The 27,745-nt window shown below is 36.6% G+C and overlaps 1 protein-coding gene across 1 annotated transcript; it reads right to left on the reverse strand.

Annotated features, from left to right (window-relative positions):
* Positions 1–710: 710 nt before the first annotated feature.
* LOC126046484 (aspartyl/asparaginyl beta-hydroxylase-like) lies at positions 711–27,745 on the reverse strand. Its single transcript, XM_049818924.1, has 5 exons — positions 27,496–27,745; positions 9,584–9,733; positions 8,774–8,818; positions 7,420–7,488; positions 711–1,447 (listed from the first exon to the last, which is right to left on the reverse strand). Exons 1-5 carry the CDS (start codon positions 27,554–27,556, stop codon positions 1,206–1,208), a joined length of 567 nt encoding a protein of 188 aa, XP_049674881.1. The 5' UTR covers positions 27,557–27,745; the 3' UTR covers positions 711–1,205.

Here is a 27,745-nt window from a genome sequence, read left to right on the forward strand (position 1 = left end):
TTTAAAAACAGGTTAAAATTTTAGCCTGCATCTACTAGTGTTAAAACTTGAGTATGAACTTTATATGGGAAACCAATACAAACTTAAGCATAGCAGGCACCACAATAAACAATTTCACACAATTTTAATAATAATCTGAGTACACTATTCAGGTATTAAAATGACAGCTTTAGTACCTGATACAAACTGCAGAACACAGTTATAAACTCCCCTTTCTATACCAATAACTTTATGATAGCAGAGAGAATTCATGTATATGAAAAATATTTTTGGAACAACTGTCATAAAACAGTTTCACAGGAAAAGGATTAAAATTTGCAGAACTGTATTACGTTCTTGAATTTAGCAAGGAATAGAAGACATTGAATGCTAATTTCCAATTAGTCTTTAATATTTTCAGTATTACATTAGAAATACATAATCACAGCTTCCCACTTCCATGAAAGGCCCATGTTAAAAATCCTCAAATTTAGAACAGCCCTTGTGGTGTGATTGCTATATTAAAAAAATGACTGAAAACTTAGTTGGAAAATGAACAAATCAGTGGGAATAAACCATATAAAGACATCGTATCTTCTGAATACAACAGATGTTAGCTAACTTAGAAATAAATGTTTCTGTAAAATTTTCAAGCACTTTTATATGATGTGGTTTTACTTGAACAGGTAAAAAGAATCTATCTGAGAAATCAGTGAATCACAAAATAAATTATTTATTAAAATTATATTTCACAAGAGAATTATCATTGTCATGTCTATATTAAGGATTAACATATAAATATGTATTTTATATAATGCAGTCATGCTAGAGTACTTTACAATCAAAGCTGTTACAAAACACTTCAGTTAATGTTTGCTAGAAAGACAAATGTTATAGTGTTAACAGTACAGATTATTACACTTAGCTTTCTAAGTTTTGTGCACAAAATGCACAAATAGAAGCACATACAGAAACCAACTACACAACCGCAGATACATGTTTTATTCTACATATTTACATAACTGTGTAGTATTTGTCATCCTGTCACAAAAATGGAAAAGTCATTGAAAGGCTTTCAACTAGTAGTGAAACTACATTGCATGGCTGACTTTAGTTCAATCTTTATAGCGTCCATTTGGGAGTTTCCCCTCAATGCCATACAATCCTCTTATATTAAGACTGATGGTTTCATGGACATTTTCAAAAGCCAATCAAATTAGTCTCAGTCACTGGTTCTGTAAATCCAAAATAACACAAGTCTTTTTTCCCTGAACCCCTTCATTCTGTGACGTACCATCAACATCATCTGCAGCTTCGCTCTCTTCTTCTTCTAGTATTTCAAAAGGAGTCAATACATCATAGAGAAATGAGAGAAAGCCATAAAACCAATCAGAGCTTTCCTCTGCTAAAATATTAAGGACTTCCTCAAGGGAATCAATATTTTCATTACTGCCATCTTTGGTCAGGCCTACACAAGAATAGAGGAAAGAGAGAGAGAGAGAGAGAGAGAGGGAAGGGGAAAAAAAGAGACAGCAGTTAGGTGGAAAGAGGAAACTGTAAAAGGAGGATCTGTGAAAGACATCGCATGTCACAGACAGCAGTCTTTACAGGAATGCTAATTAGGAAATAAATAGAAAGATGTTAAGAAAGTTGAATCTTTCAAAGTACAGACTATAATTTGGACAATAAACATGCACAATATTATGCCAAAATCTTAAAAAAAGGCAGCAACTTTGCTTTCCCTTCTTCCTAGTCCTAAAACCAAATCCATTTATATTCAGTTTTCTTGCCACAGCATTTACCTTTAGACAGTTTTTAACAGTAATCCTCTACTATTTAAAAGCATCCAATTTCGTCTTTTTTTTTTTAAGCCATGACGTTCAAATTTGAGAGCTTAACTGATAGCTAAGAACATTTAAAAGCAAACAGTATTTAAACAAACTTGTCACAAACATACTGTTAAAGATAACATTTATTCTACCATGCAGAATTTTGATTTTGCTTAGAAGTGAGGACTCTAATTGCTGGAGGGGGGGTTGTTTTGCAGTTTGTTTGCTTGTTTCAGTTTTATAACATGTTTCTCAATCATTTTTTTTTCTATGATATGTATTCTACATGATATATTTGATCCTCAGGAGTTAATTCCAAACCTGAGGATATACAGAACACTACATAAAAATGAATAGGTAGCCAATATAAAGGGCATATGTATTGTTACATAGAAAAGCTAAAGCAGGCTAAAGACAGCTAAAGTAGAGATGGCCAGAGCAGTGAAGAAAGAGCTTGTCACTTCTAAACTCTGATGCCAGGAGTTGCTAGCTTGAGCTATGAGACCCAGTGATCTAACTGGTGTTTGTAAAATACAAATAAGCCATGATTAATGCTTTTTTTTTTCCCTTCTGGTTTTTGGGGGGTTTAGTTTTGGGTTTTTTTTTGTTGGTTTTGGTTTTTTTTTTATTAAAATCCACTGGTTTACAGTTATTACTAAACATTTAAACTTTTCCATTCTGGGAAAAGTACAACAGAATGACCAAGCAATGACAAACGTCAATTACTGGTAGGCTTTAAAGTGAGAGAGGGAGGAATTTCCCCCACTTCTAACCAGAACAAACCTCCATTTGTGTTGGAAGGAGAAGCAGAAAAGTGGGCTAAGGGTGAAGACAGATTGTTAAGACATAAAATTAAGTGAGTATGTTGCACATGCAGACTACAAAGCAATATTAGGTGCAGATTAATGAAACATTCAAGATAGAGGAGTTCATGGCAGAGACATTAAACACATTTCAACATGTTTTTCTTACAGCACATAGTGAAAGTATCAATGATAATTCTGAGGAAACTTCCAAGTCCATGATGTTCCACATCCTTGTACCTGGATGTCCAGAACCTCTACTTGAGTGACCAGCCATTCTCTTTAATTTTTCACTGGATAGCCCAAAGGTTTAAAAATGACAGATTGAATCCAGGAGGCAATCAAGGTATTATAAATATCCCTCTCCAACTTCTTCCATGGCTTAGTTCTATAAAAATTAAATTTTATAGACTTAACTTTATGCATGGTAGTTATTCATCATTCTAATTTGTTTTCAAAATTTGGACCAAGCAAGATGTAAAGACATAAACCAAAGTAAGTATATTTACTGAAAAATGAAATGTAGTCTCAGTTTAAGAACGGAAACCTGAATCTAAAAGAAAAAAATTTTAAAAAATAAATCTAAGTTATAAACACAGAATTATATATATTTCTGTCGTTCTGTCAGAATCTGGCATTAAAAAAGAAACAAACACTCCCCCCCAAAAAAAACCCCAAACCCACCCCCACCACTCACAGAAGACCCCAGGCTTTAGATAGCACTTCTGTAAGTACGTGAAGTACCATATAGATGTCCCTGTTCTTGCACTAAGTCAAGAATAAGACTCTTGGGCAATTATCTTTACAAAACATAGGATGGAATACAGCAGCATATTTTCTTTGCAAAGATTAGGACACCGAAGGGAACCACAGAAACTGGAAGAATATGTCTTATAGTTTTTACCATTAAAACCACCAAACAACAAAACCCCAAAACCTTTCTCTACAGTTCTTTACAGAAACTATCTGGGATTAATATAATGGCCTTTGAATCTAAGGTTGAGGGGAAAAAAAAAAAGACAGGAAAAAAAAAAAGACACTTCAGTCTGAGTTACAGAAGTAACACATTGTTTCACATATTTATCTTTTTCCTTTCTTAGAAAGAGTTAAAAAAAAAAAACAACAAAAACTAATTACTACTGTGTTTGATCTTCATTCATCCCCATGATGGAGAAGAACAGCTTTTCAAAGTAAAACTGATGTGCTGATAAGCATAGCAAGAAGGACCTGAAAAGTGGAACTGCCCAATCAGCCAGCCATACCATGCTAAATCAGTGACACACAGGAAATAACTACTTTATTTCAAGAGAAGTCTAAACATCACAATTTAAATCAAACAGTGATCGAAGGAGTCAAAATCTTTATCTAATCAACAGCATTACCACAACTAATGGGGCAGAGGGGCTTGCCTACATTTATTTAATAGGACAAAGCCTTTCTTCTCCTGCAAACATCTCTTTTATGAGAATGAGCATATACAAGCCTTTAATATTTGAAGGTGCTAGAGTAGAACATGAGAAAAATAGAGAAGAGTATGAAACTTATCCTAAACAGCTTAACCATACAAAAGCATTTTCTTAACTCCCATTATCTCACACAGATTTTCTGAATGTACAATCTTTGTACAACTGCTTGCAAACATCTTTTTCTACTATAGGTGAACTAGGGGAAAAAAGCTGGTTTACAGAAGCTTGGATTCCACTGTTAAATACCCTTTGTTTGCTCATACACTACGGTTGTGGGTTTTTTTCTATCTTCTGCATAGCCCAACGACTCTGAACTAAATCCATAAGAACAATACATTGATGACTTTCTGTAGCTGCAGTTCCAAAATTATACTAACTACTGCAGCCATTTAAGTAGAATTTCTCAGGATATTGTTGCTTGTTAAAAAGGACTGAAGTATAAAAAATAGCTCAGCTCCAAAGATTCTATTACAACAGACATTAGTACTACCTATACATGCATTTTTTTGTAATATGACTGAAGCCACTGTTTCTCTATACTGAGCTAAAGCAAGTACAGAGGTATAACACTCCTCCTGAGAAGAATAACTTCCTTCAAAGAACAATCAGAGCAACATGGACAAAAAGTGGGATAAGAACTATTGGTAACAGCAGCCCTCAAAGGAGGGGATTAAGCCTCTCTTCCCATTACCAAAAGGAATTCAGTAAACAGAACCTCAGAAACACCTGTGAAAAAGAAAGAATCTGCAAGATAAATGCAGACTAGCTTTGACAAGTTTGCATTTCCACCCTGGATAATTTTTTTATAAATGGATACAAAACTAACAAAAAAAACATTTGAGGTTGGTTGGCTGGCAGGGTTTTAGGTGTTTCCCCCTCCCCACTCTTGCTCAGGGAGGGGGGAGACAGGGAAGAGGGGAAGAACACACTTCTCACACACTGTTTTTAAAATTACACAAATACCTCAAGAGAACTTAATCATCAAACCTCTATCATACCTTATACATACAAGAAATAAATGAATAAATTTTAATTCTTCTATTTAGGCATGCCTGAGTAGTACAGAAAACTATTAAGATATCAGCTACTAAACCATTCTTTGAAATATAAAATAAACTCACGCTGGTAGAAGCATTTCTCAAAATTAAATTAACTTAAAAATATATTTATCATTAATATGCAAATTAAATCTTTAAATTTGTAGCAAAACCCAAAGATTATGGAAGTGGACAACATTAAACCACTGTACTCGCCACAACTTCAATATACAGTAGTTTAGTAATAGCTGACGAGCAGGAAAGAAAAAAAAAATATTACTTCCTATCATTAAACATCAAAAAGTAGTATCTTCTTTTTAAGTCAATATTAAATTAGCAGAGAAACTACTTGCTGTTATGGTCGTCTGACCCAGAGAAAAATCCCAGAAAGTAACAAGTCTTCAAACACAACATATGTACTAACAAGCTCCTCACAAATAAAATATAAAAGGAGCTATGCATTCAATATTTAGAAAGTTACCTTAATGCAGTTGAATATAGGCTTATTACATGGTTTTCTTTACTATAAAGGCTTAATTCTGGAAGATAAAGTTCTCAAGAGGGAATCTAGTCTTCCAGTTTCTGCATCAATGAAATAATTTTAGTCTGCATAGTGGTGTTCATTTTTTAGTTCATATTAAACGTAAAATACAAACAAGCACAATAATTTACTGGGAATTTCAGTTAATAATTTTATATGCTAGTTATTAGAAAAACTATATTTTTATATTCATAAATTCTATCAATGTTTTCTAATTTTTCAAAATTTACCATTTCCTTTGCACTGCAGAAAATAAACTTAAATGCGATTAAACAGTATTTCCAAGCAAGTATTCAAAAATAATAAAAGTAACTTTTGATCTGTGACCTTTTAATGTCACATTTGAAGTACAAGATTTAAATGCGTGATAAGACAAGCTTATAATAGAAACACTGTCATGTACTGGCAGAATTCCCAGCTTTATCAAGTTGCATAAAACAGGCATGTAACAAAGCAGCAGCATGTTTCTGGCTACCACCTTGGCAATCTGACTCCAACTAATATGACCCACAGGAGAATGATATCCATTTTCTATACACTAGACAGAGAAAGATTAGGATTATAACTATACAAAGTGTTATCTTATTCACCATTTATAATTAACGCCAAGTTTGTAGCTCCGAAGTCATTCAGAGCGCTGGAGATTCTTTGGAGTGCCTCTTAAATTCACACCACTGCAAACTGGTTCAGTAATATTAGTTGCATGGGTTTTCTTTAACCATGAAGGGATTAAAAAAAACTCCCCCCAAAGACTTGCTTATTTCTCCAAACCTAAGTGTGGAAAAATAAACTGATGATAAACTGATTTTTATGGAGTGAGTTTCAAACAGCAAGCCATAACATCCTAATATACTATTGATAAGTTTGACTAGATTGAGATGTTCCACTTTGCCCTATGCTCAAGCTATTATTTACTATGCTGGGGATTTTTGTTGTCTCGTTTGTTTAACTTGCTAGGTTTGCCTGCTCAGAATAGGTTTACATTTGACCAAATCAATTACAGAAAAGTAAACTTTCTAACATCAGGTATGCAAGAAGCATCTTTCCAATGCTTGATTGTGAAGCTGAAGATAGTAGTGCTTTAATTGCTAGAAGATGTAGGTAGAAGGGCAGTATCACAAAGCATGTTTGGTGACTGAAATTTCTCTTTGAAGATACACAGTGAGCAGAAAGACATTCTCCCAAACTACAATGAACAGAAGCCTAAAAACCAGTGTTTCAACATCAAAGAAGAAAAATCCATGTCATGTAGGATTTCTGAAGGGCAAAGAAAATGAACAGACTTGTGGATAACTCAGAATAGAGGAAAGACAGTACAAAAATATGCTAAACAAGTAGTCATCTAAGAAGCACAAAGGCCTGTTGGAAGACATTTTAAAATGAACCTGGCTTAACATGTTAACATAAACAATGTTTTAACTCTTGAAGCATCTTAAGCCCTGCATCTGATAAATTTATTAATAATCACAACCATCTTTCAACAATCGATACAGCAGCATCAGCCACCTAACTTCAAAATCATCCTGTAAGTAATTAAATGCTTTCCACTTACATTGCTATATTAGGAGAAAAAGAACACAACTTGCTACAACAAGTTGCACACACAATCCTACAACTTGTGTTAAGAAAAAACCCACCACAATTAAATCAATTTAAGTTCTCCAATTTGGACAAAACAGAACTATTGTTCTGACATTAAAAAAAAAACAAATATGAATATGACAACTGAATTATATAGATTATTCCACCAGTGTTGGTACTCGCCTAGCAACACTTTAGCATCTTCCACATCAAAATCTCCATCTCCATCAGCATCATATATCCCAAGCTTGCCTAGAAACACAAGGAGAGGAAGAAGAGAGAATTAGGGATTCAGCAGTTTGTTTCCAGCACAGTGTTTTGAATGTGCAATGGTTGACTATCAAAGCTAGGTTGTTACCATTTTTTATTTTTTTTAATGATTTAGCCGCACTCCTCTTAACCACATTTTAAATTTCCTGGAAAATATTACCATTATTTCAAGTTCCTTTCTGCATTTCCTAGACTTTAGAATGAACACAAGTTAGTCTTTTTTCCACACATTTATTTTGGTGCTCACGGATTTAAAATGAATCTGTACTTAACTCATGTGCTTTATATAAACGTGTTTTGCTCAGAATAAAATTTAAGTTCATAAGGAACATTCAACATGTTTGAGGAAAAACAAACAATAAAACAAGAATTAATCAAATAATCACCATTTGTTTTCTGATTATATGCTTCTTGCCATTCTAAATTCTCAGAAAAAAAAAGATAGGTATATAATTTTTAGTGCCAAGTTAACAGAAGGTAAGCAACCTACTTCCTGAACAAAGGAAAAACATTCATAATTTTTATCAACAACTGTGTAACATTCACTGCAGACAAAAAAGTTGTCCATCCTTTTACAGGTGACTAACATGTCAGACTTCTCACTTTTATTTTTGAAATTGCAGCTTTACCAGCCCTAAGTATATGCAAAAGGAGAATCCACCCTCTATTCAAAAAGAATTTTTAGCATAGAATTGTGGTATCTAGGATTAGAAGTGTCCTGGGATCACCAAGTGAGTACAGAGCTACCTAATTAGTTCTGATAAAATTCAGACACAACTTTTAATAGGATTGAAATTTTTGCCACTGTTTGCAGAATAACTCTGATTCCTTATAGTTTGCCAGTTTACCATTACACTTGTCATTCTCTAAATGGAGGCAGAACTTGATTGCCATTAAAATAAATTAAATATAGTTCTTAATATGGTGCTTAGAAAATTAGAAAAATTTTGTGGAAGAAAAAGTTCAAACTTGGGTCTAGAACAGACAAAAATAAGGCCATCACCATTGCATGGAAGCAATCAATTAGAAAGGATCTTTATCGGTTTATGGTTAAACACAGCAGACTGGTGGAATAAATGTAATTCTCTAGAAATAAGAAGAATTGTATCATCTTCAAAACCATGAAGAATGAGACAGATGAAAAATGACTGAGTTTCATGTCATTGTAGAAGAACAGTAATTCTCTAAAAAATTAAAAACATAAAAAAGTAAACGGAAATTTTTAGCCAAGGGACTGTAAAGCAAGCTTATTTCTCTAATATCCTACCTTGTAGGACCTCTGACAAGTTATAACGGAAATCCTTTGCTTTGGCTGCATGCGTGGTAAAAATATAAAAACCATTATTTGCATCACTAGACCCAATTTCAAACCAGAAGCTTCTTTTGAAATCAGTCCAGATCAAAAAAGCATGTACCAACAGATTTGTAAAGCTGTAAAGCTTGTAAAACCAGCAGTTGCAAAAGTGCATGTTGAATCCTACAACATCAGGGACAATAGCTCTACCTATGGACATACATCTTGACCTTCAAGACATTAATTTTTACCCTTAGATATTACATTAACAATACTATCTTAACATTGTCATATTGAGATACAATTATTACTGTTATAAGCTTAAAACTGAGGTCATTCAACAGCTCATTCATGAGAGGATGACTCATCCGTTGTCCTGACTCTATGGGCAACACAGTCCATCAGAGGAGTAGTAACATTAGCTGCCCACTTTCAACCACTGCTGCAAGTTTGAGACCTTAATTTGAAACAATACATATTTAGCTGACATTTCAAATGAACTACAGTTCTACAAAGAGATCCAGTTCTATCCTTGGAGACTTTTTCAATTCTTTAATAAATGCAGTATGTTAATAAACTTTTACAGTCTTATGAGAACCCCATTTTATCATAATGGAGTTCAGCATTAAAATGTACTTTTTAAGCTACATTGCCTATTCTTGTCATGTAGGTCATTTGCAAACACCACATTAGTCAAATCTGATATCTAGAAATTTAAAATGGCCTCCATTTAGTGCATATCATAACAATTATTAGAAGTGTCTTAAGATTTAAAATTCTTACCTAGAACTTCTTCATAATCTACAAGTTCAAACCAGACAACTGCTACTGACGTCCAAACTCCCAGCAAAGCAATTACCATAAACCAGGTGAAAAACGAGCTTCCAGAGAGGCCTTCTTTCTTTCCATTCTTGCTTCCTCCATGCTTAGTCTCTGTTAAAATAAGGCAAACAAGTAGGAAAAATGGATTTGTAAAAGAGAAAATTATGTTTGAGGATATAATTATAAATCATGTTTCTTATGACTACACAGAATACAACACATTTTGAGTATCACTTTTTTTTTTTAACTTCACCACTGCTACTTGTTTTTCATATCACGCTGAATTACGGTGGGAAGCTTGATGATTATCTTAGTAAAAGCCCTATAACCAACCAAACACCAAAAACCCTCATGTAATTTGTCTTAACAACTTAGTTGGAAATCCCCCCTTCCTCCCCTTTAGTGCACGTTTATACACACAGCTTAACATTTTTGAGATGGTTTGCATTTGTGCCAACAGTTCTCAAACCGCCACCAGAGGGCAATATGACCAGCAGAAACAGCTTGGAAGAAAAGCGTTTCTTCTGAAGCAAGTTTCAAAGCTAGTTGAACTAGCTCACAGAATCAAAATGAAAATTCAAATACCCTAAGAAGGCTCTAAAATCTAAACCATATTAAGGGTAAGACTCCAAGTTCAGACACTCTACCAACTAAAAATATCTTTCCTCAGAATCTAGCAGAGATTCACTACATGCTGAATACCTTTAAACTTCCAGTCCCATGAAACATAGAAGGATGACACAAAGACGTAATGCAAATCACAGCTTCATTTATAACTGCACATATGGAAAGTAAGCGTATACAAAAAATACAGTAGTTATAAACGAACCACTGGGAAAAGAGAGACCTCAACCTAGCATATGGGTAGGGGGTTCCAAATGGGCATCACCACTACAGAAGACATGAATTGCTTGCTCTTTTGCTTTAGGAACATTTTAGGGAAAGAGGGTTACATGTAGTAAATAAATATGCATCCAGAAAGATGCCTGTGGCCTTTCTCAAGGACTGCTCTTCTGCCTCCTTATACTACCGCTGCAAGGGCAGCACTTACCCACCAGTTTCAAGTCTATCAGCCTATTTCACTTCATTCCATTCTAAGCATCAGCCTTTCCCTGTTCAGCCACTTTCAGTCCTAGTTATTGAAGTAAAACTAGTTCTTACATATTTTGAAATACTCGAGGAACTTTGTCATGAATATTGTGATAATGTAATAAGGTAGAGAGTTAACTTTATCACACTAATTGCAAGTAATGTTTTATGTATTTATTAACACCGATCATAGAAAAAGACAAAAAATACCCTCAATAGCTAAATATCAACATGATTGGGGTTTAGAATACAATGGAGTAGCTCTGAAAGATGAGTAATGAGAGATTGGTGACTGACTTATTTCTGTAATAGATATTATACAGAAGTACTTTCAGACCCTGCTTGCTGTCAGGTTCAACAGCTGTAATAAACTAACCTTTTATTACATTCATTGGGCTATATATCGAGTTCAGACCAATAAAAAAACCCAACTGACTCACATCACGTTTTACTCAGCTCAGTATTTTATTGGGGAAAAAAAAATGTTTATTAAGACTACTCACAAAGATCAAATATCAACTACTTAGTTTCTTTTCTTTATTAAACACAAAGTTGCCGTGGTATAGGCTCTTCAATAACATTTAGAGAGAAACCCATAGAACTTAGCCTCACATCAGGCATGTATTGCTTGCCACTGCACAGCACCCTAATTACACACGTGCGAGGTCCATTTACATTACTCATCATAACATCTCTCTTGTAGGAAAGATGTACGGGCAGCCAGAAAATAGAGGCAAAGACAAGCAGTGTGTACCAGTACATTCAGAAATAGGATCAACTGTATATGAAAATTACTTAAAGTACTCAAGCTGGAAATCTTAATATTCAGAAATATACAATTATGCTATGTAACAGCAGAACCTTGCTACTGCTGTGTTCCAATGCAGTCAGTGGAAGCTTTTTACATATTTAAAATGAAAGTTTAAGGCTAAAAACTTTTTAAATGATTCTAGGTTACAACTTTGTTCTATAGCAAACCAGGTAGTGGAAGAAGCAAACAGGAAAGAGAATCTTACTGTACTTCATGCTTACTCATTTACCACACTGCTTTCTACTGTTCATTGTTAGTTGCCTCTGAAGAAAGGGGCTTTACTTATTAGAAGAAAAGAACAGGAAAAAGAAAGAAAAGACAACTTATTTAAGTAATCAAGCATAGCTGTTCATATTTTTTCCAGTTTAAAAGACTGTTTCATGCAAATCCCTCAAAAACAGATTCTGCTATAAAAGTATCTTCACAACAGTTAAAGATAGATTTTTATGCTGTGGCTTCCTATCTTATAGGAAAATTACTTTCAAAACTCTTGAAAAATTCTGCAAAGAATTCAACCATGGCAGCTTGATCATGCAACATTTTAATAAAAAAGGAAGTTATGTAACCTAAAATTTATCTATGGTCTGCACAGATAACCCTACACATAGGGTCAGAACAAAACATTGCAAGGCTCACAGCTCATTCCAGACAGTTAATTCTCAATTCAAGCCCCTTCCCTGCACACGCTGCCAGCCATGTCAGAAGTAGGTCACTTGCCATATCTGGTAAGCCTATGCTTACACCACCAGATGTCTTTATGCAGACATCGGAAAGTTTTCAAGTGTGCTCTATCCCTCAACGGCAAATCTTTAAAAGTCCTGTACCTTACCCACCCCACATTAAGAGTCACACCTAGATAAAAATGTATGAAAACCTTTTTCCTTTTACTTTAGCTTACGTTAAAGACACCTAGTAATGTCACATACTTCAAAAATAACTTTAATGTCAGATATTTGAACACAAAATAATGTCTCTTATGTTAATATCTGCTCTGCTCAAGCAAAAACTAAGTTACAATTAACCACCTGCCATAAACTCATGAAATACCTCTACTCCAGAGAACATTTAATCAGAGAACAGAGGCAGCCCCGTAACGCAGACTAGAACAGCAAACTGGCTAGAAAACACCAACATACCACACTAAGCCAGTTATTCTGCTGATTATAAAATCAGACACAGCTGGTATTTGCAACTACGCGTTTTCCATTTGCTCACAAAAAAGTTAGGATTATACCTGTGTCGTCAGCCATAACATTAGTGCGCGATTTCCAGACAGAGCGAGTGTGTCGATATCTCCAAAAATTAATGTTGAAGGCAGAATAAGAAACAATTTATCCTCACTCTAGTCTTGCAACAGGAGCAAACAAGTTTCCTAAAGCCAGCTCAGCTGGAACCCGAAACTGGACCCAAGAGAAACCTGTCCTCCGAATCTATTTTTAGAACAGTTATCCTCAGGAGCCAAACGCTTTTCAGAACTCATATGGCAATCTAGTTCTGACGACAATCAAATTCACTTACTCCTCCTAACAAAGCATCCTGGGTAGTTGATCCTTTCCCCTCCCCTTAATCCTCCAACATCAAACACAGCAGCGAATGAAACTGAGCACACTGTACCGTAGTATTTTTGCTGCAATGTATGCCTCAGTGCCTGAGCTCTAAGGACATTAAATCCATTGGCATAAGCTGAAACACAAGTCTGGACACAAAGCTTGCCTGCTTGCATTTGTTAAGTTGGCCCTCACCCAAGAAACTTTCTCCATGTTGGCACTCCTCTACCAGGCTTCCCAAGTATCCTGGAGAGACTGCTCATTTGAAACTTGCTAGCCATTTTAACAATAAAAGACAGCTGATTTGTAAAACATACTTTTGAGTCTTCTAAAAGAGTTACTTGAAACCAACCACACACATTCTTGCCAAAGAATTTTCAGATCAGATCTGTTCCCCAGTATATCTCATATCTACTTCTAGCAGACCCAAAGGAGGGTTACTGATAGTTTTGCCAAAGTAAAGCCTGCTTCCCTAGAGTGCAATACATCACATGCCATAAAGCTAAATCAGGCAAAATTTCTATTGCGTATTTGTTAAAAGTAGCAGAGGTATTGATTTTGCTTTGTTGCCTTCCCTTTCCAGAAAGGACTAACACTAACTCATCTGACCCCTCCTTCAAATTCTGACAATATGCATACTACCTGTACAATTTAAAGCTAATACAAATGATTATTGATAAACGTACTCTCTTCTTCTTAAGGACCAAAAAAAGAGGAAAAAAACCCCTAATACACTATTCAACTTACATGTTCAATTTTAGCAAACTATTCTTCTCCCACTGCATTTCAAACAAAAGCACACTCCTTTTGGGTGGGTGGAAGACAGAAACAAACAGATTTCTAATTAACAGCAACCCTAATAAAAACTTCAGGATCTAGCACTCTGCCCTTCTTTCCTCACACTTCTTTAAATAACACAGCCATCAGGTGGATGGAGTGAACAGTAGAATGTTACAGCTACTTTGAAAAACAACATACACCTCCTGCGGTTTTAACATCCAGAAACTAATTACCAAATGCAATTCCCAATAAGTTCAGGGGAGAAAATAACTGAGAAATAACAACCGAGTTTAAGACTTTTCAAATGGATGTAAAGGAACTATAGGCAGTTGATTCTATAACTAGTGTATCTTAACTATCCTTAAAACCACTTGAATACATCAAACAGATGCTTTAAGAAAGATCTCACTACTTCATTCCTGTGACTTATGTGATGCACAAGTGACTTAGAGCAAGATTGGAGGAAAATTTAAACAAAGGTTAAAAGTCACCAAATATATGGAGAAATCAACAGCTTATTAAGGGAAATAATTCTACACGCAATGATATGTAGTCTATTGCATATAAAACCTATTGCAACTCCACTTCAGCTGCACCTGCATTTGCAGACGCCAGATCTTACAAGTGGATTCATAGAGCATTCAACTGATGCTGAGAACCTGAAGCCCATATTACATGTATTTTGGAGGGACTGCTCCAGACAAGATCTTACCAGGCTGAATGCCCATAAGTGCATACCTTTCTGTTTCATTTCACTCAAACCTAATCAAGTATATTCAGGGACAACAGCACAACGCCTAAAAGCAAAGTGAGTAGCGACAGTCAAGAAATTAATTTCAAATGTACATTCCCAATCTAAACTAACACACATATGTTGACCTTTAACCAAGTACCCACAGCCTTATCTTGTGCCCTTTAAAAATCAATTGATTGCAAGAACACATCTTCCCAAGAAATGACAAGCACCTTCCTTCCTGAAAGGGAAGGCTACAGCTAAAATGGGGAAACTCTTCAAACTCATCAAAAGGAAGATGGACCAAAGGGCCACAAAACTGATTATACACCCCATGAACAACATACATTAACACACACCTTGAAAAATCCGGCTTACACGTTATCTCTCTAAATGCTATAGTCAAAAATACCAAACAATGTAATTTTGGTTATTTTGTGAAAGATGGAGGTTAAATTGAATTGCTCACCAGCAGGCAGTTATAGAAATTAGAAAAACACAGTAAAAGGAAAAACAACAAAACACTAGCCTCAAAGAAATATCTAAAAATCACATTTCAGAAGTAAAAATTATCAATCAGCCAGATCATAGGAAGACTTTAGAACAAGCTCGTTTTAAAAGCAAAATGCAGAGTGATAAATAACAGATACCGGAGAGAAATAAAAAAACCCTCAAGTTACAACTGTCCTACCACCAATAGAGCTGAACTAGTAGCAGTGCAAAGACAAAAAACAACCTCTCTTGTATAAGCATGGCCTACTACTGCTTGACATTTTTGCCAAATTATCTGTTCCAGCATCATTAACAATAAAACAACTGTTGCAAGCCATTCTCAGTAATAAAATTGCAGTTGATTATTTTAAACGGGTTTTCCACGAAGGTTTTTGGGGTGGGGTCAGTAATAAGTATTTTGAGTAAAATATCTATTAGAGGGAAAGCATTCTCTCTTGATACTGTTTTCCCCTGCATATTAAAATATGAGCTTTTTTTCCCCCCCTCACTACTGTGAGACAGGTCAAATATGTGTATTTATATATACATACATACTTTTTGTGATACGTATTTTAAAATCTAGACTCAATAAGCACGTGTTGAACTGTTCCATTCTGAGAAGTCCGCACATCATAATGATTGCAAGTGCTATCCTGAGGTAAACCAGATTTTCATCTTTAATTTTCATTCATTGTACCAAGGGTGGAATAATATACTTTTAATGGGCAAATCTGTGCTTTTAATGTGGTTTTACAAACTCTATTTCATTTTGTAAGGGAGACATATTTTTACTAAAATACTTATGGTATCACTTATAAAATATTCCAACTTTAAGCTTTCACGTATCCAAACTTGGAAATTTTTGTTTTACAATCAGTCATGACAGCAAGGTCTTTAGAGATAAGACTAAAGTTTAAGGTAAAGGTTTACTTTTAATAAATTCAATATAAACTCTTTGTTATACAAAATTGATTCTTCCTTTTGGTATGTAAGAAATCTTCTGCACAGCAGCCTTAATGGAAATTAGGAGGAAAAAAAGTGGCTTTTTATTATTATTATTCTCATTAAAAACTAGATCTCTGCTCTGCACTTTTTATAATATAGTCTACATGGCTATAAAGATACCTGTGCACATTATCAAAGGACTTTAATAAACTAAATCTGAAACTTAATAGTTAGGAACTGGGGAATGGATGGAACAGAAAGAGCTCTAAGTTCAAAGAAAACACAATGACCAGAACTTAAAGTTGAAATAATAAATTAGCCAAATGAAAGGCAGTTTTGGCTCTCCTGCTGCCACTTCAGATTTTTATATTAGTACTTGAGGACCTTTTCCTTATTCAATGTACAATCAATCCTCACATAAACCTTTAAGGTCCTTAATTTTCAATCCCTACAAAATTTCTCATAGTAAAGTATCCTACTATACAAACAATAAAAGAACAACATAAATACTGAAAACGAGAGCAAAGTCATAAATTCAGGATTCAACAACTAAGCAGGCTGATCGCAGAGATGCTGAGGGTGGCCAACTGGGGACGGGGGGAGGGGGAGGAGGAAGAGGTGCATCACAAAATATGTAAAAAAACCTCTAGGATCATAAGCACCTTGCTTAACTTCCCTAGTGAAAGGAAGCACCTCTCTTCAATGATGAAGCAATTCCATTGAACTATCTCCTTGAATTCAGAACTTAATCAGGATGTGAAAGATCAGAGATTCAGTTCTCTCCTCTGGGGAACACTGTCTGAATTCTTCAGAGGTCTAAAACACATTGTTAAGTATACCCAAGGGTATGAGAACAAAGCCATTTTAGTCCTTCACACTCAAATTTTAACTGGCCACAACAGCAATTTGTAAAAGAAGAGCTCTGCAGAACAGAGACTAAAGCCCAGTTTTTCCCCTTCTTTCTAGGTAAGAGAGGCGACTCCAGACATAACCAGCCTATTGTCAGGCTCACTCTCAGCAGGCTGAATCTCTGTTTCACATTGGATTGAAACAGTTTCAACAACAGAAATTTAAAATACACACTCTCACTCGTGTTCAAGTATACCCCATAAACAGCAGCTGCAACACCAAAAGTCAACCAAACTTCTTCAAGAAGAAGAAAATGCAATTAAATCTTTTTCTCCTCTATGCTGGGTGAGAGCTCCAATTACCAAAGTATTGCACAGAAGTAAGAAACCACTCTTTCCAGTCATGTTCTACACAGAATCAGATCTGCAATCCTATTATCAGAAAGTATACTTCAGGTAAATGATACATGTGGGTTTTTTCCTTTTTTACATTCAGTTTATAGAGAGAGATGGTCAATACTTTTAAAAAGTCTGCCCATTTCTGAATATAAGCTGTTACAGTTCAAAGTACTTTTAAGCCTATAGATACCTTTCTGGTTCACAGAAGTACCACAATATTTAGAAGAGTTTTTTAGTAACAAATCACATTAGCTTGCAGCTAAGTCAGAATTAATTATTCTTCAGAAAAAAATCCAACACAAAACAAGAATGAGATTATCAGCTGGCTGACTGATATCAAGCATCATTCCCAGGGTGGTCGTTTTGCTTTTTATTACTATTCTTATGTAGTTACATTTATTCTGACTATAAACAGTGAACAAATCCTGATTCCTTTCCATTTAAATGATTCTTCTAAGACCATACATAACCAACAAAAATCAGAAAATTTATTCAGAAGAAATCTACTAATAAAAGAAACATCACAAGAATGACTGGCTTTGTTTTTTTTCTTTAAGGAAACATAAGTTTTTCTTTTTAAGAGGAAAAACAGTCACAAATTAAAGACAAAAAGAAACTTAATGGGAAATTCTGTCCTAGGAGGTTGCACAGGTTCATAAGACTCGTCAAAGGCACTTCATCTAAATAAAGCACAACAGTGAATTCTACTTGCAGTGCTAGGTCTGCACTTTTCAGTGAGGTTTGGAGAGACCAGCTGTTTGTACCATAAGAGCTGCTGCTGTTAACAACTTTTCTCTGGAGCTCTGTTTATCTAAGCATAACTGCTGAAGTCAGAGGAGGTAAAAATTAATATAGAGATAATACGTTAATAAGAGACAATCCTGAATCTGCACCTGCTCCCTTTCTAAATGTGCTACAAAGATGATCACCCTCAAAAGCTAGTCAAATTTTGTCCAAGCCATGTTTTGGGTTTTTCTTTCTGGTTATTCTGATGAACATTTTTTCTGAATAGTTCTTCAGTTAGGATTTATTACAAGGAAAAAATAAACACAGATGTGCACACAGCTTAAATGGCTAACAATGACAGTCCTTACAACTCGAAAGAGTTTTATAATGAATACTGCCTATCAACAGGAATATATTTAAAACAGTATTTAATGCATCCATCACATACTACCTGAATAGTTTGGATTTTTTATTATTTTTTTTAAACCTTTCTTCCACAAATTTAAGGATAGTATACTAACAGGCTTAGAGAGTTAGCACTTCAGGAAAAAATAAAAGTCCTGTAAAGACAGAACAAAAATCTTTTGTGTTATCTATTTACCTAATAATCTAAATAGATTTCTACAGAAAAGTACAACCTCCTAGATTCTGATATTTTTCCTAAATGCTTTAGTCAATTTTCTCAAGTTTTGCTTTTATGTATATGCAAATACAAAATAGAATTCATGTCCAAAACTTAATGTAGAACTTGCCTCTTGTAAACTTACTTGACTTCAACATCAAGCCAAAAAATTCATGGTTAAGACTACAAACTTATAAAGACATTTTAGTTTGTCTCTCACTACAGGATCAACATACCTGTATTGGCTATAAAACTGAGGAGGAAACAAAATTAATACCGATTTTAACTGCAGATGACTTAAAAGATTTTTAATAGCTGCTATTTTGATTAACCAGCTCTCTCCCACAGAAAATTTGGAAATAAGATCTAAAATTATACAATCTACCTCTATCTTGTACCTGAATGATTTAATGTAGCCAATAGACCTACATAATTATTAGGTTAATTAAATATTTAGTTGTATTTAGGCCAGAGCAAAGTTCAGGAAAGGTAAATGTGGAGAGGAAATACAAGAAATACTTAAGCCCAGAACATGCAAATCCTGCTGGTGGTGACCTTTAAAAAAGTTTCTATTACATAAGGTTGAAAATCCTCATCTCTGTGTATAGCATGCTGGCATTAATTTTAGGGTATTTTTTCCCTGTTCCACTTTCTTATTCTATAATGTGGGTCACATCAATTTGTTTTAGCAACAAGTCCTAATTAAGCCACAAAAGAAAGAAAATGGATGATGTCATTTCCGTTCTTTCAATTTTTTTCATGGTATGAGGGAGCTTCAAATAGAAGCAAATAGAACTCTAGTTGCCATGCAAGTACCTTAAACTCTGCTATTCATGGGTTTCTGCTCATGGAAGAAAGAACATTTTTAAATCCTGTATTTAATGCCTAAAACTTAGCAAAGTTTCAAGTCTGATACTAAGTCAATTTAATTAGGTGTTAGTTCATAGAAGTGCTATGCATCTGCAAGTCCTACAGAGTTCAAAAGAGGTTTTAGGTGTCTCATACCTAAAGTCTTATAACTAGTTGTTAAAATACATTGTTACGGGATCTCAGTTGCAAAAAGTATTGCTCTTTTTACAGCTTTCTTGCTTCCAAAGATATCACTGTGTCCTCCAGTTACTATGGAAAGAAACAGTACCACAGTTACAAACTGCTATATGAACTTTTTTTAATAATGCTAAAAAACCCCAAACCAAAAAAAACAAACTTAAAAAACACTAGTGTAAAAAGTGAGTGAGATATGTTACATTAGTAATTAATTGTTGATCATCATTCAAACAGAACCACAGGAGAAAAAAAATTGTAAAACAAGAAAACAGCTACTCAATAGTTACAAAACCCCTAGCTATTAAATATTTATAAAGAAAGCCTTCAAACAAACAGCTTGGTAGCATTTGTTACACAAGGTAAGTACATGCATAGTTATAGTGCAACTTCCTATAAGAAGAGTAAAATTTTCTTCATTTAAAAAGTTCTGACAAAGCTGAACCACACATACTACAGTCTGTTCAAACTCAGTATATGCTTATATGCATACTTAATTTCCAGTGGGTTTAAAGACACATACTAGAGTTATGATTTCCACTTCAAAGCATAGCTCACAACTCTTCCATGCAAAGAGCTAGCCCGTAGGATGCAGTTAGGAAAAAGATTGCTGCAGGCTATCACACAGATTACCAGTTTGTGATCTTCATCAGGAAAGAACCACTTGGGGTAACTCAGAACTTCACTGCTCAAGTTCTCTACAATGAAGAATTCAACATAAGAATTAGCACAGGAACACTTATTACTTGTTTCAAAGTGATTCAGAAAGGACCAGCTGAAAATGAACTTTTCTTTTCATACAGGTGATCGGTAAAGTGGTTTTCAATTTAAAGAAACAGCAATATTGAAATCTCACTTCTTTATGTACTCTGTAACTAGAAATAATCTTAACACACATGCCTTCTACTGCTAGTAAATTCTGTTGTCTTTACTGAAGCCTATATATCCAGCCACTACATTAGCACATCCAAACAAACCATTCACCTTCTATGTTCACACCATGGCTCCATGGTAACATGATCGAACATAAAAGTCTAGATTCAACCTCACCCTCCCCTAATGCCCAGCCACTCATTGTCGTCTCTTCCCTTCTACCCAAATGACTTTCCATAAAGCTGTGCACTGAGCCAGTCTGGGGAAAAAAGAAAAGAGTCAGCTTTTGGCTTATCAGTTCCCTGTGTGGTTCACCTAGCACCAGCACAGCTACTAATTCAGGTACAGGGAAGGGGAATTGAAAAGAGGAAGACTGCAGAGCAACCTCAGACTAGACAGACCTATAGTATTGAACTGTAGAAAAATTTAACTCCTTAATCCCCCCATATGATATACAGCCCTGGAGTCTCAACCTAGACTAGCTACCACCTCTGATGGGGAATTTTCATGTGCATTCTCAGAGTAATTGCCAAAATCTGAGAAAATATACTCCAACTTTGTCTCCCTAAGATTATTAGTGATACTTTAGGTTCTCCACCCAGCATTTTAAACACCTCTATTCTCAAAAGGCTATTGAAAAAGTTACCTCTCTTACATACCATTTAAACTCTTAACGAATTAAATACTCAAAACCTGTATGAACGCAGACATCCTTGCAGGTGTCAAATGCAAGGATCCTCCATATTTGAAGCACCACAAATAGTATCTTTTAGCCCATAATGAGTTCCTGCATGCAGGTAAGACACATTAGACAACACAGAGCAGCCCCAAGATTTCAGCCACCCCTGCATCAAAAGGGGCAGGAAAAGTTTCCTTGATGTCTTTATGAAGTGGCAGCATGTCCAGAAGAATGGAGAGGAATCTCCCAGTGCTCCAGAATTCTTAAGGAGAAAAAGTCCTAATAGAGGGAAAGTATCAGGCTCTCTTTGTTTTTATGTCAATCCTGCTACACTTAGGTATCAATCTTAAAACCCGAAATAATACTTCCTTGAGAAAAAGCAACAGGAAGAAATCCAAATACCAGGCAACATGGAAAAACAAGTCATAATAGCATATACTGTGTTCAAATTGATCATTATTCATTGCAGGGTGACCTTGGCAGTCAGTTACCGTACCTTTCAATAGCTAACGGTGTATAGAAAGTTTCTTACAGATAAGCCTAAGACACTACAGGGTTGCCTTTATAGGCTCATTTAACTCTAGCTCTAGACAAATGAATGAAGAGGTATATCAAGGACTCACTATTCCAATGCAAATCTGCTCATGTATGCAGAGGAATACCTGTGCTAACAATTTTAAGAATGTTTTTTATATCACTTTAATCAGAGATAAGAAAACTGACTTGTTTGAAGAGTTACTGTCTCATGTTTTATACAGGACATTTAAAAAAAGAAAAGAAAAGAAAAGAAAAAAAAGAAAAAAAAAGGGGGGGGGGGAGGAGGCAGACCCAGCAAACCCAGTAATTTCACTGATGGTACCCCTGCAACATACCATGTAAATTATAGATGTTTGGACCATTTCTGTTGCTACCACTATTTAATTTGGCAGTTTATTTTACAATATGTTAAAATGTTTTCCAGAAAGGCCACCCTGAACAAGACACAAGGCAGACAGATGAATCACAAAGAGGTGGCTGTCTGCATTTTCATCGTTTTGCCATCTGTATTAGCACATCTTTTAGGGTTTTCTGAAGATTTAGGGAAGAAACACGCGCACACACACAGAGTTGCTGTTATTTAGATACTTTATCACTGACATGATCAATTCATACTTTGAAAGCTATAGTTAGCTATTAGATACACAAATGCCATTAAAACTCAGAGATCTAGAATTAGTCTCACAAGTCATAAACAACTTTCTTGGTTAAATCCATCTTGTTCTGAACACAGAGACATGTTTTTTACCAGTCTGTGCCAAACTGCTTAAAAAATAGTAATATCTGGCACTAATGGTAAAAATTCAATATCTTTGACTAGTTGTAAGCAACTAAATTAGGCAATAGGATAAGCTTGGTGAAGAAATCACTGCAACATTTCTAAAACAGTATATAGATTCCACCAGTGACACACAAAGAATTTCTCATTTGTCTGCAACAGCTGTATAGCAACTCTAACAAAGTAATAACATTCCATTGTATACTCCTGAATACCAAAGATGTTACAAGAAAACATTGTAACATTGAGTTTAAGTAGCCAAATCAAAGCACTGAGCAACACAGTAACTGAATGCATGAGAATTTTTATTAGCAAACACTACAAGCTAGACTTGCGACAAACCAGTCAAAACATTTGTTAAGCCCCACAGAGCATCCCAAATTCACATCTCACTTATGACCTCCAACACCTTAACACTCTTCTTCCTAAGGATTACAATTAAAATGAAGAAGGAAATAATGGATAGATTCTAACACAAGAAATCAGATGATACACTACACAATTGTAAAGTCAAGAGCATAAAGCATGCACACTGGCCAGTAGTTCAGATCAGAAATTAGAGACAGAATTTTTAGATAGATGGAAGCATCATCATATTTACATAAAATCCATGGTGTAAGAAAAGGAGATGTTATACCACAGCACAGCTGGGTAGCTGAGAGAGACCAGAGAGAGCATGGGCAATCCCACTTAAAGCATGAAGTGAAGTTCAATGTTCCCAACAGCCAACAAAAGAGCTTCAGGAGGAAAAAAGTGACCTGTTTAGCTGATGAATTTCCTCTGCTCTTTATGTAAATTAAAAAGCTAACGGAGAGCCTCACCCAAAGAAAGTACACTATAAAGTAGTCTTTACAATAGAGATGAGATAAAATGTCAAAGTTCATGCAAATTAACAGGCACAACTATCATTCTAGAATAGAATAATTAAATTTGGAAAAGACCTCTAAGATAATCAAGTCCAACCGTCAACCCAACACCACCATACCCAACTAAACCATGTCCTGAAGTACCCCGTCTACGCACTTTTTTAATACCTCCAGGTATGGTGACTCAACCACTTCCCTGGGCAGCCTGTTCCAATGCCTGACAACCCTCTCAGTAAAGAAATTTTTCCTAATATCCAATCTAAACCTCCCCTGCCGCAGCTTGAGGCTATTTCCTCTCGTGCTATCTCCAGCCACCTGACAGAAGAGACCAGCACCCACCTCACTACAACCCCCCTTCAGGTAGTTGTAGAGAGTGATAAGGTCTCCTCCAAGCCTCCTTTTCTCCAGACTAAACAGCCCCAGCTCCCTCAGCTGCTCCTCATAAGACTTGTGCTCTAGGCGCCTCACCAGCTTTGTTGCCCTTCTCTAGACATGCTCCAGCAAGTGATACTGTTAATTAAAAAAGAAGTTAATATTAGCACAAAACTGCAATTGGATAAGGACATCAGGTCAACTTGAACACATACCAAAAAAAACCCCCAAATTTGAAGAAAGCTGAAAAGCCAGAAATTAATGAACGGATTAGATTAAGGGAACTTAGAAGGTCCAAAAGATGCGTAGAAGGAGTTAAAAGCTTGGCATTACATTTGCATTTTGATAAATAAGGAAACTACATGGTTAAAACAAGAAAAAGTGAAATCAAACATCTTCTGGGATCTTGCAGAAGAAAGCAGGGAATGTCAGAAGACAATCTCAATCATTATTATGGAGATTAAAGAAAATTTGTCAAGGCAACAGTAGAGTTCTTTGACTTCAATCTGTGTGATGACAACATGGCCTCAGAACCAGCAGAGGTAGGATTTATTATTTTTCTGATAGAAAATAGTTTTCTGTAGATACAGATGATGCCTCTTGTTAGAAATGTGGGGTTTGTATAGTGCCTAGCTTACTGGAGAACTACTCTACCACTTGTCATTAGAAACAGAAAGAAAACAGACAGCAATTATTGCACAACTATATGATCAATGAGAATTATGTTTAAGTAAGTCCTTGCTTATGTACTGTAAGACAAAAGACAACCACACAGCAACATAATGATAGATGCCTTATCATCTGTACTCCTACAAGTAAGCATGGCTTACAAGTTAATTCATATTTTTTCAGCCACCTGTATCTCAAAAGTAGCTGGGCTGCTGCTGATCCTCACTCTTACTGAAGAGCTTCAGCTAACGCTGAAGACAATTCCAAATTTCCCATCTCATGAAATTTGAGGGAGTTAAATCTTGACAAGGTGACACGCATTTGTTCCTGTACCAAAACCATCTAATGAAGCTTTAAGTAATATTCCAGAAAGTATCCATTACTTCATCTAGCTGTTTAAAATTGACTTTCTTCCTTTAGAGATGCCACAGTTTTTACAACGGGTTCTGCAGGCCAGTGACAAGAAGCCAAACTTTCCAGTAAAGATAATAACAAACACGTTTCCCTCTCTAAGTATCCCCAAACTGTCAAATTTTGACCTGGTTTTTGCTTCTGTACTCAAAGTAACTGGCATATTCACACAATTCTGTAAATGTCACTTTCAAAGCAGCGTCCACCAGCAGCAGTACAAAGCTCTTTTTTTTTTCTTTTTTTTTTTTTTAGGACTGATTTGACAGCTTCTAGTATATGACTTTTGAAAGCAAAAGGTAGAGTTCTATTTCTAAAAAATATTTAGTACCACTTCTGACATTTCAGTGAATCCGAAAGCACCTACATAAACTACACTTGTAACTATTTCAGACTTAATCTATTTGTAAGATTACTGTCAATATTTTCTAGTGTGGAAACCTAAAAGCAGATTACTACATTCAGACAGATGCTGTCATTGTCTTCAGTGCACAGATTTTTAGATGTGCTGTCAACTTCAGTGGTTTCAGAGCTATGAGCAATGCCTTGGCAAGAAGCCACATCCTCTCCCATGAACTGCTGTGAAAGTGAATACTACAACATTTTCAAGATCTGCCTCAAACTTGAGGTTTGCATACTTCACAGTCCCAATTACTAACCATCTCAAAATTATTTCATCTCATTTTCACATCCCTCCACTGTGGAAAGCTTACTGGCTGCTGTGAGGACTCTGCTCCTCTAGCTGTTCTTTTATTCGCACAGGAGTAATCATCCATTACCTCTTCCTGCAGCTGCAACTATGAAAACAGCATCAGCTTCACGCTGTAATTTCTATGGCTGTCCAATGGATTCTAACTAAGAGTTGCTGAAACTAACAAAACATTTGTCTAAATTTAAGAGGTTACATCTTCGGAGAGTGCCTAACACATTACTCATGCTGCTTCATCTCCTCATAGATAACAGTAAATAAAGAGTCCCCAGTGCAATTACACAAACCAGATATGTTTTAATACAAAGAGATAAAATTTTACTCAGACTGAAAATAAAAACCAATGGAATACTTTTTTATTAAGTCAGAGATTCAGTTTCCTAATAAATTTATTTTTTAAATGTTGACAAACCTTTAAAATGATATTTAAAATACTAACAGAACCATGTTTAATATTCAAAATTAAACCAGGGATGCATGTTCTGAATGCATTGTAATTGAAAATCTGTATTTAACATGCTTCATGCTGCATGATGATCAGAGCACCTCCAGTCAAAACAAAAAGTGTAATGTAGACTCTACAGCATAGGCCAGCAATTGAAAAAGAAAGATTTTTTTAAAAAAGAAAATTAAAAAAACCCAAACCACTTCCATAAACACTGTAATATCATCTCTAAACTCTTTTATGCTTAAGTATGTTTGAAATCTTTTTCTCTTAATTCATCATGTTATAAGTAAACTAATCCTATATGGTTCATCCTTTAATTAATACTGTTCTCCATATTATTGCTATATTCAATACATTGATACTATATCGGTGTCATTATATCAGATATTATTTCAGTGTCATTACCATATTTCATCACTGGAGCTCTGTGCACGTCAAGCTCAAAACCAAAGAAGTTACAAGGAGCAAACAGTCAATCTCTGATAACAGCACTTCCTTTCTTTAGTGCAGCGTGCATGGTTGCATAGTGACTCCAGAAGTATATAGGGTTTTTTCTCTTTTAAGCATGTTCTGCTATGGTTAAAAATGCTACTGCACATAAAGCTTTCCCTAACTAAACTGTCCACACACAGTAGTTTACAAATAGTGAGATTTGGTAAGATGTTCTTTATTGGGGGAGGGGGGGGGCTGGATAGCTGTACCGAAAAACCTTCTGCTTGCATTTTTCCAAGAGTACTTCTCCTTGCTTCTACAGTTACAGAAACCACCAGCTTAGATGCTACATCCACAATAGATCTACTAGCTTTAGACCAGTGTTGTTAAACAGGTCAGCTTGAGGAGATACTCCAACATCTGAATTTGAACACAAGAGTAACAGCGGCTTCACTAGCATCAGATACTGGGCATCCCGGTCCTAGCCCCGGCTTCGGGAGGAAGAGGTCTGAGGGCACCTTCCCGGGATACCTAGAGATGCCGAGACCCGCCCCGGGCAGACGACCTGCCCGTCGCTCCCCCCAACCCTTCTGGGAAGCTTTCGAGGGGCGTCCCCACCGCCTAGGCCCGGCCAGGCAAATATTTCTCCTCCGCGTGAAATCCCGAGAAGGACAACGACGGAAACGCGAGGGACAGACCTCGGCCATCTGTCCCTGCGCCCGTCGTCGTCGTCGTCGTCCCCCTCCCCCGCGCCCAGCTCCCGCGGCGCCAGCGGAGCGCAGGCCCGCGCCGCCGAGGGCCGGCAGCAGGGCCGGGGGGTGGCGGGGGAGGCTACACCTCAGCCCGCCGGGAGGCGCAGGCGGAGAAGAAGGCGCAGCACCCCCTCGCTTCGCCCGGGGGCTCCCCGCCGCCGCCGCGGCGAGGGGTGGTATCGGCCCCTGCCCCTCCCCCAGCGCCGGGGCTGCGGCCGCCGCCCCGCGGCGGTACGCCCCGCTCCGTCCCGGCAGGCTGCCCCTCGGCAGCACCCCCAAAGCTACGGCCTCGCTCCCGCAGCGGCGCCGCTCACCTCTCTTGGAGCCGGGACCGGGGCTGCCGCCGGCGCCGCGGGAGCTCTTGCGTGAGGCCATGGCACCTCCTGTCAGGCAGCGAGGGGCGGCGGCTGCGCGCGCGGCGGGGGCGGGGCGGGGCCGCAGCGAGAGCGAGTCAGGAACCGCCGCCGCCACCACCACCTGAGCCCCGCGTGCGGGAGCGCCCTGCGGCCACAGCGGCGCAGCACCCACCGCACCGCACCGCGCCGCGCCGCGACCCGGCCCCGC

Source organism: Accipiter gentilis, chromosome 2 (assembly GCF_929443795.1).
Source record: "Accipiter gentilis chromosome 2, bAccGen1.1, whole genome shotgun sequence".
NCBI classification, from domain to species: Eukaryota; Metazoa; Chordata; class Aves; order Accipitriformes; family Accipitridae; genus Astur; species Astur gentilis.